Source organism: Hyaena hyaena, unplaced genomic scaffold (genome assembly GCF_003009895.1).
Source record: "Hyaena hyaena isolate Hyena2069 unplaced genomic scaffold, ASM300989v1 scaffold_738, whole genome shotgun sequence".
Lineage (NCBI taxonomy): Eukaryota > Metazoa > Chordata > Mammalia > Carnivora > Hyaenidae > Hyaena > Hyaena hyaena.
In genome coordinates, this window is record NW_024081374.1 from 667,090 (window position 1) to 682,385 (window position 15,296).

General features: G+C 39.0%; 1 protein-coding gene across 2 annotated transcripts in view; it reads left to right on the forward strand.

The window, feature by feature from the left end:
* Nucleotides 1-639: 639 nt before the first annotated feature.
* Nucleotides 640-15,296, forward strand: part of GABRA2 (gamma-aminobutyric acid type A receptor subunit alpha2) — a 127,201-nt gene continuing 112,544 nt past the window's right edge. For both annotated transcript variants that reach the window (XM_039218183.1, XM_039218184.1), the window contains exons 1-3: nt 640-781; nt 1,781-1,858; nt 4,463-4,578. In XM_039218183.1, the coding sequence (XP_039074114.1) occupies nt 1,788-1,858; nt 4,463-4,578 (187 nt within the window). In that variant the 5' untranslated portion in view covers nt 640-781; nt 1,781-1,787. The remainder of the gene's footprint in view (nt 782-1,780; nt 1,859-4,462; nt 4,579-15,296) is intronic.

Sequence of the window (15,296 nt, forward strand, 5' to 3'; positions counted from 1 at the left end):
CCCTCGCCCTCCAGCGGGAGTGATACCTCTTTACCTCTGCTCAGCAGCCACGTCGCTCCAGAGCCAGGGGATGCAGGGGGGCGGGCGGCAGGGCGAGGCCCCCGGGATCTAGGGCCGCGCAGACACACTGCGCTCGCGACTCTGCACCCACACCCGCCGGCAGCCCCCCCGCCCTCCCCCCTCCCGGCCCCCAGGGACCGCGGGGCCTCGGGGGAGCCGTCCCGGGTGGAGCGTGGGCTCCGCTCCTCTTGCGCGGCGTGGGCGCGGGGAGCTGCGCTCAGGGCGCACCGGGGAGCTCGCCGCCGCCCCGGGCTGAGCCGCTGCAGGTGCCCGGCGGGCGGCGGGGCGGTTATCCCGGTTGGGGCGGGGGTGGGGTGGGGGGGTCCCTGTGTGCCGGGGAACCTTGCTAGCCCTCCTCCCGGGCTTGGCTCCTCCTCCTCCAGGCGTGGGGCTCGTGCCCGCCACTGCCGGCGCGCACCGCGCCTCGGCTCGCATCCCCCCCCCCCCGCCCCTGCCAACGCTTCCCCTCCTCCTCTTCCTCCTCCTCCGCCCATCACCGCCACTACGGACGCCTTCGCCTCCGTCTACTCCTCGCGCCGCGGCCGCCGTGCTCCGCGCTCCCTCCGGCTTCCACCAGCCCATCGCTCCCCGCTCGCTCGGCTGCTGCAGTCGCTCCCTCTCCTCTCTCTCACTCGCGCTCTCTCTCGCTCTCCCTCAAGTTTCCCATCTCCTCAGATCTGGGCAAAGGGAGGAAAACACCCGATGCTGCCTGCTGTTTCAGGTAAGGTCGCGCACGTTGGCCCCCGCGGGGACCCCTTCGCGTCCGCCTCTGCCTCCCGCGCCCGCCTCGTCTCCCCCACCCCACTCTCCGGCGCCCCTTGGAAACCGAGGCGGTTCAGCTCGCCTCCTCCTCCCCAGCACATTTAGAAAATAATTTCGATACTCCTCACCAGAAGCGCATCCGCAACTACAATAAGAGCCGAGACGCCCGGCCGCCCGGCCGCCCGGCAGGCTGCACGTTAGCCTGGCTCTTGTACAGTCTGCAACTTTGCACGCTGTGATTGCCGCCGCCTGCCCGCCCGTGCTGGACCCGGGGGCCGCCCGCCCCTGCGCCGAGTGTGGCTCGGCCCCGGAACCGCTGTCCGACGCGTCGTTTCGCCGCGGTCGAGCCGAACCCGGCTGCCCGCGAGACGTGGTCTCCGGCAACTGTGCAGGGGCGGGGAGGGAGCGTCTTTTATTTTATTTCCTATTATTTTAGAAAGGGGTGAAGAAGTGGAGACGCGAGGACTGCCGGTCCCTCTTACGAAAAGAAGAATAATCGAAAAAGTGGGCTGGCTGCCCCTTGCTTTTCCCGTTGGGGTTGCGGGGGTGGTCTTGGTTGAGGGGTTGTGGCACCCCGTGCCCAGCTCCCCTCCCCCTTCACACTCTCCCCTCCGACCCATTCTCTTCGCCAGCTCCTGTGTCAGTTCAGGGTCCCGGGTGTTGTTATTACGTGTCTGTGTGAGCACAAAACAGGGTTTGCTGGCGATGGGGCCGGGGAAGTTACCGGCAGAGCAAAGTCTGGTTATTTGGTCATCTTACTGTCAAGAGGGAAAAAAAGAAAGAAAAGAGAAGACACCCCCCGAAACCCCTTCATCACACCCCACACTCGCTCCGGTGGAATAATTCAATAGCATTAAGTCCATTTCTCACATCCATTGGCATTCTTTTGGGCTATTTGGATGGTAGGACTGACTGTAATTTTAAGTGTATTTTGTTTTTCTTTCATGGCTTTCCAAAGAGCGGCGATGAAGATGAAATTAAACACTTACAACATGCAGTTGATTCTTCTTGTTTTCTTGGTGTGGGACCCAGCCAGGTGAGACACTTATTTATTGTATTTGACTTTTTAGATTCAGGTGTGTTTCTTGAATGCCATCCATCAATGGAGGGCTGGCCTTTGAGAAGCTGAAGTATTTTGAAGAATCAATTCTAATGGGGAAAAAAAAAAGATTGTATCAGGAGATTGAACTATGAAGTGGCAGAGACTATAAAAAGTTCACAGCTTATGGTTCTTAGTGATAAAATAACGCAAGTGATCAGGAACATTTCCTTAAAAAAGAAACGAAAATCACCAAAGAAAAGAATATCCTTTGAGTGGCATATTCTTGCAAGGTTTTGAAGTGGTTAAGTTGTATGCATTTATGACACCAACATTCAGTAAAGAAGCCAACAGTTTTTCTTTAAGCCAAACAGAAAAGCGCAAGCTAAAATGGTTTGACTGTTAACTTGATTTTTTTTCTGACTTCCTTCCTTCTTTTCTTTTCTTTCTTTCTTCTTTTTTCTTTTCTTTTCCTTTTTTTTTTTTTTTTTTTTAAGTAGTCCTGGCTCTTTAGTCAACATAGAAAGCCCCAAAGGATGTGTGAGTCTTTAACCTCTAGGTGGAGGTAGTATACAACTTCACAATTACAAACAATAAAACAAAAGCTTGATTTATTCATCAACTTTTCCTATTATTGATTTACAAATCTTTTATTCGTAAAATGGTCACTGTCTTGCACAGTACTTATTTTAGACATGAGACTGATTTTACTTTGCCTGTGTTCTACAAACATGAAGTTAATTCTTAATGCTTTCCATAATATCATCTTAGTTGTCGTCTTTTCTGATTTTTATTATCAAATGGGCATCTTTAATTTATTGTCCAAATTTAGGCTATGATTTTCAAAATGTTAGAGGCCTTGAAATATAAATGATAAGAATGTTCATCTAACCAGTCCTTTTAAAAAATGTCTTTTTATATCTTTATTTCCCTTTTAATTTTTCATTTTCCTGTCAGTAGCTGTCACAGTATGCAAATATTTTTTGTAGAATTAAGAAGAACCTCTTCATAAAGGCTTATTTTTAGTTGGAAAACAGCTCCTCATTTAACATCTTAATATTGAACTTAGAAAAAGAATTTAACATATGATTAAATAACACTTTTCAGTGAAAACCTCTGTGGAACTTTACGATTATTGTAGTGATTGGTTTTGGAATTAGCTTAAGGTAACATAGAAACTTTGGATGCTGGAGTTTTGAGAAACTCATTTGCTGACATAATTTGTAAATATTTACCTGTATTTCAGTGTTTTAATATTTTCTGTGCTCTCAAGACAATATTTATTTGAAGTTGGTTACCTTTTTAGTTACTAGCTGTGTAATCATTTAAATGCAAATGGACTCTGTCAATGACCTTTTACATAGTACACCTTGATCAGACTGCTCTTTCTCATGTATAATCTTTGATTTTAAAGGAAGGAGCATACCATGGTCAGTTAGTAACCGCTGAAGGTCCTCAGTGTTTAACCATTATTTCCCTCTACTAGTTTTCTGTTCTATATTTGACCAGTAATGCTCATGCCAGTATTTTATTCTATTATATAAATGATTCTTTTTTTGGGCCAGTAATTTAAATCTCTGAATCATTCTAGGGGAAAAAAAAATGGCAGTGAAAAGGGACATTCTGTTTTATGCACCAAATTGCTGGATGTCACAGAATCAGGTCTCTGGCTTTCTGATGGAGAAATAATGGAGAAAATCACTGCCTCAAACCCTTTTCTGGTGATATTTTAAGACCATTTGTTCTCTCTGCAAATTTATCTCACACACACACACACACACACACACACACGCACACGCACACGCATGCGCACACACACACACATACACACACACATAAGTAGTGAGCATTTTAATCTTTAGGTAACCCCTATCGCTCTCCTCAGAGACCAGTCAGGAGGGGTATATCTCCAAGGCTTCCTTCACCCCTGTATGTGCCCCTGTTCCTTTCTGCTCCCCTGCATGTGCCGCCTGGCTACAGTGGAGCCTGGAACACAGCCAGTGGAGTTTCCCTGATGTCTATATTGCAGTTGGCCATTGGGTGGAGGTATACCCAAAGTAAGGAAATAATCTCTGTTTGAAAGAGAAAAACGACATACAGAAAAAAAAAAAAGGCGTTTATGAGGAAGATAGAGAAATTTTCTGCCTCCAAGGAAGCCATTTATTTTTCAATTAATATTCAAATCATTGAAGTATTATTTCAGGAGTCATTTTGGTTATTGTACCTTTTTTTAATGCAGAGTAACATTACTAGTAGTGTCTGCATGTGATCGTCTACAATCATAATATATTCTAGAGGATGGATTTTAGAAAATGAGTGCCCACATTGGGTGCTAAGTGGCAGAAACCTGAAATAAGTTTGACGTCAATCTTTCTGATAATCTAGTGTTTAGTATCCATTTTCCACAACATATTTATCTCCTCCATAGACATGCTGGTATTTATAGAAGTGACAAAAGAGAGAAAATGGGTGGCCCTAATAGCTTAGAGAGACTTAAAATTCAAATCAAGGAAGCAGAGCATGTTGGTACTTCTACAACATACATCCGTATATATATGTATATATCTATGTCTACATCAGCTTGTAAAATTATCTGTTTAGGTTGGTGCTGGCTAACATCCAAGAAGATGAGGCTAAAAATAACATTACCATCTTTACAAGAATTCTAGACAGACTTCTGGATGGGTACGATAATCGACTTAGACCAGGACTGGGAGGTAAAAGTAGTTTTACTTTTTTAAAATTCTCATACAATGATGCGTCTAAAAGTTAAGAGTAGTATACATATTTTAATACATTTTATGTATGAGTGCATGTATTAAATAACCACGGATAATTGAAAGTAAGGTATATGAAATAAACATTATTTGTGTTTCCTTTCATACACACACAATGTATTTAACGTATTTTTTGCTTAAAGTCATGTAGAACCCACCTGTTCTGCATTAAGAGTTTTTAGATTAGTTTATTTATAATGGCTAAGTTTTTCAAACTTAAAGTATATTAAAAGGAAATATTATTGGGTAGATATGCCCATGTCATATCTTCATGTTTTACAGACGCTTGTTTTCACAGTAGTACAGATAGGAAGAAATGAGGCACATGATAAAAAGTATGTCTGGGTTGTATTTCAACAAATACACAACTTAGGATTCTATGATGATACTTCTTTACGCATGCATATGGTATTTCTAAAATATAGTACAGGTTTGGCATGCTTGAAACTTCAAAGACATTTCAGATACACATTAGCTGTAGGCCTAAATTTATTGGACTGTGGCATAGTTTGATTTCAGATGTAAACATTAATTTTCAATTCAGAAAAACAAGTCAGCTTTTATCCATAAAGCTAAAGGAAATTAGGCTTGGCTAATATATTAATTTTTAAAAATATGTTAAATTTTAATTAACTTCTATTTATCCTTAGCTACATGATACTAAGGAAATTAGGTAAAGTATGATTCTGACTCAAAACATTGTTACTTGTTAATTATAATATATATGTGTATGTATAAATATATATCTGTACACACATTTCACATGTGTATGTAATACTTATTTAGATGTTTAGTTTATTAATTAAAAGTAAAGAAAAATTAGTTGAACAATTCATAAAAGATTTATATAGTTATACAGTTAGCTAGTTTATTATGAGGCTGACAACTTTGTAATATTAAATTGCTTGTAAAGATGTGTACTGACTAGATGCCTAGATGTTTATGTGAATACTTTCTTTGAAAAAAGTAGGTTATTGTTAATTCTATATATATTTGCCAGTGTATGGTTTGGATTGTCCAGGAGTCAGAAAAAGCCAGGAAAGACCCAACTTGTTGTTAAATAATACACTATTTATTGCTATTAGTTTTTCTTGGAATCCCTGAGAGGTACCTTTAAAAGGAAAAAAAAAACTAAATGGAAAATAATACTTCTTTAGTAATTAATATGTCTAATGAGCATGAATATAAGGAATCACTCTCCATGTTAGCATGTGAAAATGAACTATTGCCAAGCATAAGTCTATCCTAATTCATGATGGTGGTTTATGAGGAAGATTATGCTAAGGCAGACATTTTTTCCAAGTCATAGATTTTATTTTTTAAAGTAAATTATGCGCTGTCAAAAATCTCAATATTTGACTGAGACCTTGGGTTTTGTCTCTGTGAGTTTTTAGAAGAAATATCCACACTGTGGGTATGTGGTTGGGGAGCAGAAACTACCTGATTCAGGACATGGGTATTGCTGTTTAGCTCTTCATATTTCTTTTGTAATATCTCTTACATTCTTTTTTACTTCCACTGTCACCACTCAAACATAGATCCTTGTCACTGTATTATTGAGGTAATGCAATAGACTAAGTGGCTTTTCTTGTCTAGTGTCTTCCTCAGTCCTTCTCTGATATTGGGCACGTGCTAATATCTCCCATTCACATTACTGTTCTTTTATTCTTACAATGGTTTCCACACATCCCTGTCTTTTCTTGATCATCTTTTCTTGGCCAGATAATCTGTTTTTCATGTAAAATGGCCACAATATACCTACCTTTCTGCGTTATAGGCTTGTTGAGAGAATTCTAGAAACAAAAAGTGCTTATGAAGCTGGTGCCACATGGTAGGAATTCAACAAAGATCTAGCTCTTCCCTCCTCACTTAGATTCTTAATTTGCCAAGCAGGGTTTTCTACATTCTACTTCCTGGCTTCATTTTTATTTTTCCTCCCTTTTATCCTGCACTTCAAATGCATTTGTTCATTTTCTCTTGATAATCCATTCACATCTGTTCCCTTGGCCTTTGGTTGTATTATTTCCTCTCACTGGAAGTGTTTTTCTCATCCTCTTTGATGATCGAAACCCTTTTTCTATAAAGACCACCTCAACACTGTTCCTCGAGTAAAGATCTTTCGTAACTGAATTGAAGCACCCAGATTCAATTTTCTCTTTGTTGAATTTCTTTAGCAGTTGTCAGCTCTATATCTCATTTGGAACTTATTATGTGCTATCTTGGATTATATATTACCTTTTTGTGTGTCTCTTGTTACCTTAACAACACTGTAAGCTCTTTGAGGCAAGATATTGTATCATAAATCCTCTCTACTCTCAGCAACTAAATATTGATTTGCATATTGTGGCCATCAAATAAATGTTGATTGCTTGATTAACTTTTCTATGACCAGTTAATCATCTGTAAAATGGGGTTACTCATATTGGGCTCACCTTTAACTTAGGAATGTTGAGATAATATGTTGGGTAGTGTGCTGCGGAGAGGTAATGGGGCTTAGTGAAGACCTAACTTACGATTTTGAAGATTTAGGTACAATCCCAGCTCTTGTTGTGAGTGGTCCTATGACCTTTCAACACTTAACCTCTCTGGGTCCACATCTGTCATCTATAGAGGGTGATTACTCATCTTGTTCTTAGAGCATTTGATGAATATTAAATAGTATGATATATGCTAAGAAGCTGGCACAGTGCCGGGCATATGGTAGAGAATTAATAAATAACAGTACCTAAAAGACTTTCAGAAACTTATAAATTTACATTATTATTATGATTACTTCTGCTTCCAAAACTCTTTGCCTGCCTGTTCATATGTCATTTCACATAGAAAGTCCAAAGAAATTACTTGTGTCGTTATGTCCCAGAAATTAATAAAAAGGAGAAAATGGGTTTGATTCAATTTTAATATATCAAACAGAACATCTCTATTGATGAAAAACCTAGATAATTAATTTCAATTATTATTTTCTTTCCTTTATAACTTTAACGCAAATCAGTATATAGGAAAGCACAATCAGTTTGGACTACAAGTTAAAAAAAAATTGTTCTTTTCACTTGGCTCGACCACTTACTTGATTTTACCCTCGTCAAGTTCCTTAGACATTCTGAGCCTTGGGATTTTCCTTGGGAAAATGGCAATAATAGTTTTTTATCCTGAGAGGAGGAAGGTAAATTGAGATTCATGTATATGATAAAGATGATGCAATACATTGAGTGAAAGAGGCACTTGGGTGCTTCAGTCGGTTAAGCGTCTGGCTCTTGATTTCGACTCATGTCATGATCTTGTAGTTCATGAGATTGAGCCCCGTGTGGGGCTCTACACTGACAGAGTGGTGCCTGCTTGGGATTTACTCTCTCCCTCCCTCTCTCTCTGTCCCTTTCCTGCTCTTGCTCTCTCTCTCTCAAAATAAATAAACATGAAAAAATTTAAAAAATACATTGAGTGATAAAATGTTAAAGTATTTTATGATGAATAAGAGTCTCTTTAAAATTTGTTATATTATGCCACTCAACTGTTCAAAATTCTGCAGTCATTTCTACTTCATTCAGAGTAAAACTCGGGTTTGTTGTGGTCATCTCCACAGCCGTGCATGATCTGTCTCCTTATTCTTTCTTTGACCTCGCACAACTCACCCTCTTGCTAACCCTGCTGCAGTCACATTGGCTTCCTTTCTGTTCTTTGAACACACCAGGGTACTCTTTGGAGCTTTTCCTCTGGCTGCTCCCTCTTCCCTGGATATCTTTTGATCTCTTCTTCTCAATGAAACCTACCCTGACCAAACAAATAAATACCAGAACCTGGCTACCTCTTAATAATCTCCCTTACCCAGCTTCATTTTCTATTTCCTCAACACTTACTATATTTTGATATATAAAGTAATTTATTTCTTTATTACTTTCATGGAAATTGCTTATTTTTGGCTCTTTTGCTAGAATGTAGGCTCATTGAGGTCAGGGATTTTTGTCAGTTTTGTTGCTTGATTCACTGGTGCGTCATCTATCCCAGCATCTAGAACAGGACCTGGCATATGGTAAGCACTGAAATATTTTTTGAAGGATTTTAATTTTATTCATGTATTTTATTATTATTATTTTTTACTGTGCTACCATGAAAAGAATCAACTATAGAACTTACCTTATCCTTAAAATCAGTGGAACAGTTATCACTTAATTTACACAGTGACCTTCCACTATTAGCATCAGCATATTTTGGGATGACATCTTGGTGAATTAGAGCTATTATAACCCCAGTTACTCAATCCTGACTCCTGTTCGTTGTGATTCTGCCTTTGAACTGTGCGATTTGGGGTGATTCATTTATCCCATATGCGACTTAATTTACTCATCTGTGAAAAGGGAAGTGAGGATCCACCTATTCTGTTTACATCTCACAAGGATATGATGTGGTTCGGGTAAATGAAAATTCTTAAGAGAACATAATGTGACATACAATTGATAAGTGTTAGTCTTGTTGGGAGTACAGGGAGAATTCTTCAAGAAAAACATCTTAGGAGGTAGTGTTCTTTGAAAACACGCCAAGAAAATGTTGCTAGGTCTTGTGCATTTGGTAGGCTTAATTCTTTGTGAGTCTGGAAACCTGAGATGGGTTTGCCTTGACATCTTATCTACTGACACCATACATTGAGATTAGCTAGAACTAATAACTGAATCAGTTTTTCCTCTTGTCTTCATTTTAGTCATCAGAGCTAACAACTTGGAGTATCGCACCCCAGTATGGATTTTTATATTCTATAAGCTTTCAAATTGTTAACTAAATAAAAAGAACAGCATTTGTTTTTTGGGCCAATTTTTATGGGGTCATTGGAAAGATGAATGTGTAGACAGGCCTGGTACATTTATGACAGCTAGCATCCACAATGCTCAACAGTGACAACTATTAGAAATGACAAGGCTTGGTATCTAAATTATAGATTCAATCTGGAAAATCTAGATTGAGTACCATGCTTAACTGCATTTTGAAAAGCTGTTTCGAAGAGGTCGTCTAGATAGATTTATTTTCTATCTGTACTCTTGTTTTATACTCTGAAACCTTGAAGAAGCTTTCTGCTTAAAGCTATGAAAATATGATGTCAAATCATAGGCTTAGGGTCTGAGGGTCAGTTTTCTAGCTTCACTTTTGTATATTTACCTTCAGGCTGTAGAGAGATGGACGACAACACGTTTCAATGGATTTTACTACTCTCGAATTTATAAGAAATAAAATATAGGCTATTCAGTGGGAAAGTTTAATAAAGAAAAATCTGATCTGTCCCAGAACCTAAGAGGGATTCTGTCCTCAAAATAGCATTGGATTACTTTATAAAGTAATGCTTAAGATCAATGCCTTAAGATACCAACACCTTTGGGTTTGAATTCTGTTGCCATTATAAAATAACTATAAAACTTTCAGCATGCTACTCAGTCTCTCCTTGCTTTGGTTTCTTTATTTGTAAAATAGGAGTAAAAATATGTGACTCTTTGGTTTGTTTGGGAGTTAATTTTTTTTTTTTACATCTAAATCCTTTGGACAGTATATGGCAAGCAGAGAAAGAACTCAATACATGCTTTATTGCTGCTGTTGTTACAATAGAATGCAATGGAGGGCATCACTCAGTGTTTCATTTAATTTATAAAAGCTATGACTTCTCCAAAAATGATAAGTTTGTAGCACACATAACCCAGTTTTAAAGAAAGGAGAGGTTGTATATTTCTTATGTAGTTAGTTTCACTTGTAGACACACCTTTGTATATGTACAGAATCTCTGAAAACAAAACCAGTCACAGAAGAAGGATGACATATGTATTGCTCTGTATAATTATTATCATGACATATAATAATTTGGCATCATCAGTGCATGGTAATAAATTTGCGGATAGGAGAAAAAGATATGTTTACAGAGTAGAACTTTGCCATATAACATTAATGATGATTTTAGGGATATAAAACTGAAAGCATGTTGATCTGCCTACCATGCTGGGTACTTGAATAGCAAATATCTGGGCCTTGTAGCCAGAGTATATGTCTGATGCTTGACAGTATCTTAGGAAGTGACAGGCAGTGGAGCCATTGGGACTGAAAGAATGCACAAAGAATAGTCTGGTATCTCTACGTAGAATTGGAAGTGGGGGAGGGGAAAAGCGGATTGCAAGATGAGCAGGAAAAGAGAGATTGTGTGTTAAAAAGTTCTTGTCTCAGATGGAGGCAGAGGGAATGCCTTTAGTAATGGGGCCTCTGCTTCTCTGTAAAGCTGTGATGTTTGGCATTGTCATTTAGCGGCTGGTTGGGACTGATGTTCCCAAAGAGGCTCAAGGCAGATGAGAAGCTTATCTTACTTCCCTTCTGACTCAGGCTTCTGGGGTTCCCTGCAGTGCTGGAGTAGGATATCATTCAGAATCAGCTGTAGGCAAAAGAAGATTCCAGAGTCTTTTAATGGTCTTGGCCACTGTCTTCTCCACTCACTTAAGTTTGCCTAAAGATCACAGGGAACAATGCATTTGATTATTTCATGAATGAGGAAATAGAAATAAGTTGGGAAGATTTCACACAAGTGTGTAAAAGAGCTTTTGATAAAAGTGTAAGTGACCATTATCAATTGTCATTTTCTGTTTATTTAAAATTATCTTGTGGGAGGCACGAAACATAAAAAGCAGAAAGGTACTAGTTGCCTGAATTGGGGTACTATAGGGAGGCTGGAAACTCTGGGTCCGACCTCCAAAATCAGTTCCCTCCATTTTGTCTGGGGTCTGTTTGTAGTGCTGTCCCTCTGGCATGGAAATAGTATGGGCTTCATCACATCGCATGCTCCCTTAAACTGGAAGCATAGTAATGTTATGTACAGGCTTCTGGATTTTCTTTTTAGTATGAGGCAAGACCAAGGAACATCTTAGCGTTTCTGCACACCCCCTCTAACGCTGTGCTGCTGGTCCACTCCCTGGTAGAGAATGTTACCAAGATAGGCATCTTCAGAAATGGTTAGATTGAGGAAGTTTTGCAGAACTATTTCTTGGTTTGTTATTTGAACTAGGTACACAGCATGTGACTTATTTTTAGGAAGGGCAAACTAGATAGATTGACAGCAATGGTATGCATTGGATTGGATGGTGGTGTTTTCTTCCCAAACACCATTTCTCCAACAAAATTCATGGTGACATCACCAAAGTGCATGACCAAGAGAATACTGCTCAGGTTTTCATAAAATAAGGCTTTTAGCCTTAAAAGCACACTTAAAGCACACTTAGTTAACGACAATTTTTTCTCTCAACCATCACTGCTGGAAAAGTGTTGCCCTCAGTCATAATTTTGAGGGACTGTTATTTTTGCTTTTTCAGACACAAGCATGCCTCTCACTCACTGCGTTTCCTCTCTAGCATTTAAGCTCAGGTGCAATCCGTGTTTCTCTTTGTACTCCCTTAACACACTGGAGAAATTGGACCATAAGCATGACCGATCCATTTGTTTTGGTGTTATTTTTTGATTGCTACAGCTCAATCATATTGTAGAAATCTATATTGGTAGTGGAGGTGGCCAAGTGAACAGCTTGGCCAGTCAGTAATTCATTACTTTTCAATGTGTTAACATGGAAAGAATCAAATTAAATTATTCTAGTATTTTGTTTCTTAATACATGTCTATTGAAGGCTGATGATGTGCCAGGCATTCTGCAGAATATAAAGAGGTATAGGGTGAAGTCTTCGCCTCCGGTGGTTGAAGTCCCCTGGAGGACAGATGAAGTAGATACACTATGATTCTCAAAATAGCTTGAAATAGTACAGCATATGTTTCATTATAGGAACATGCTATTGAAGTTTAGAGATGTAAGAAATCACTTTTCTGGTACTATAACTGGAGTTGGCCAAGTTCTATCTCTATAACATGATTCATGCATTCAAGTATTTCTTACTAAGGGCCAAGTATTTTCTGGGTTTTTTTGAAATGCTGGAAATATTTTGATGAATAAGACCCAAACTTTGCAGAAATTCATATCACACCATATTTGGGGGCTTTCTGCCTTTCAAGTGTCCTAAACACTGGTTTCTTCTTTCCCTCCTTAATTAAAAATACTATATAATCACCCTATGTTTTCTTTACTGAACATATGTCTTTTATCATAATGGGAAGAGTGATTTGGGGTATATTTGCTGTCAGACTGAGAATTTTATCTGTAGAAGAGTATAACATCCAGAGAACATATCTTCCTGTGTCTGTAGCAGAGGTGTTGAGGGTATTTATGTTAAGAATAGCTTTCTCAGAGGTAGTAAGGTAAGTGTTAATTCTCAAAATAGGTGAAATTTCTTTTTTTTTTTAATGTTTTATTTATTTCTAGGAGAGAGAGAAAGAGAGAGAGAGACAGCGTGAGCAGGGGAGGGTCAGAGAGAGAGGAAGTCACAGACTAAAACAGGCTCCAGGCTCTGAGCTGGCAGTCAGCACAGAGCCCGATGCGGGGCTCGAACCCACGAACCGCGAGATCATGACCTAAGTGAAAATTGGACGCTTAACCGACTAAGCCACCCAGGCGCCCCTCAAAATAGCTGAAATTTCTGAACAATTCTCAGTTCTCTTTTTCTTTTATTTTTTTAGTGTTTATTTAGTTTTGAGAGAGAGAGAGAGAAAAACAGAGTGCAAGTGGGGGAGAGGCAGGAAGAGAGGGAGACACAGAATCCAAAGCAGGCTCCTAGCTCTGAGCTGTCAGCACAGAGCCCAATGTGGGGTTCAATCCCTTGAACCATGAGATAATGACCTGAGGCATCCGAAGTCGGATGCTTTTAACCAACTGAGCCAACCAGGGGCCCCTTCTCAGATCTCTTTGTGAAAAAAAAGAAAACCTTTTCTTTCTGCCTTAATTGTGATCTAGAGATAAGGTAAACAAAAAATAGACATTTTCTGTGGGGGAAAAAATAAATTACATGATGTGTAATGTAATGAGTGTTTATTTGTTTTGAATTTTTAATGGTCATGACACCACACAGAATTCTGAAAACTTGCTGTTAACTTGAAATACCCTTATCCCTTGAGGTGCAGATCTTTTCATTTAAAAGTAATGTATAAGAATACAACTAATGTTTAAATCTGAAAGTATTTCATATAGAACCTCATCAAATTAGGGATATCACTTATCATAAAATGTAGATCTCTCAAATTTCCATTGGTTTTGGGCATTCTAAGTAACTTTGATTCATTGGTAGTTTGATATCTTTGTATGTTTTTATTATACCTTTTTAATCAACTGAAAAACTAGCATGTAGAAAAATGTGAGTCGATCTCAGTCTTGACTTAAGCTGTGATGTTGATTTCCATTTTATCTTTTTTATGTTCCTTCTTGTTTATTTCAATATGTAAAGTATGTTAAAACAAAAAAAAAGTTTTCACATAAAATTAAAAATAACAGTACTCTTATAAGAGCATTATTTTAAAAAGTATCTTTATTATTTGGGATGCTAGTTCTTTTTTAGGGGAATGAATGCAAAATATAGTACAAAGATTATTCCAGGAACATGTGTGGTGACATTCTTTCTGCATAAAAGTATTTCAACATTTTTGGAGGATATGTTTAGTTAGGGCATTGTCAATTTGATTTAAAATGCAATAAACGAGAAAGTATGGTTCTTCTTCTGATATAGTGCCCATAGGAAAACTAGATGTCAAAAAGAAGGTACTGAGATTTCAACTATTTTGTGAAGGTGGTTAATAAATTGTAATCGATTTGGGGGATATTTCAGGATATGATATAATGAGTAGTACCATTGGATTTTGTGTCTGAATAGAAGAGTAGAGTTATGTCACAAGGTTAAGGAAGGTTGAAGAGAGGATAAAAATTATAAATGTTTGGGCGCCAGGGAGACTCAGTCAGTTGAGCGTCTGACTCTTGATTTTGGCTCAAGTCATGATCCAGGGCCATATTGGGCTCTGCACTGAATGTAGAGGCTGCTTAAGATTCTCTCTCTCTCTCTGTCTCTCTCTCTGTCTCTCTCTCCCCCCATCTCTCTCCTGGCTTGTGTTCTCTCCCTCTCTCTGTCTCTGTCTCTGTCTATCTGTCTCTCACATAAAATAGTAAATTAAAAAATATAAAACTGTGTATATACTCATATACAGTATCTTTTAATAGCATCCCCAAACCCATATTTAGATTATCTTTTGTGGAGATACCTATGCTATTTTAGTAAGTATTTGGGAACCATTTGCTTTTCATTAAGAAGGTAAAAGGGTCAGGTGGTTTTAGAATGGCCTATGTTAAAAAGCTTTCTGGGACAGAAAAGATCTCCAGACTTGCATTGGTGTGGAGAGGAAGAGGAACCTCATGAGGGACTTTCAGAAAAACACGAAGGGTCCACTTTACCTCTTATTCCTCATAAGAAGATTTTAGCGTTTGAAACAAAAGGCGTTGACTTCCTACTCAGATATTTGGGTTGGAGAGTCCAAATGTATTCAGTTCTATGAATTCTTTAGAAGCCTTTACAATAGAAAGTAAGCAAATCTGCCCTAGTCAGAAAATTAGGGTAAATGTGGAACAAACTCATTTTTGTTACAACGATTACATAAACTCTCCAATTTCTCAAAAAAAGGACAGAGTGGGGTAAAATGCCAGCCAGGTTTACAAGGAAGATTAAAGTTTGGATACCAAGAGGGAAGTCTTAATTAAAAGAAAATGGAATCACCAGGCTGGTG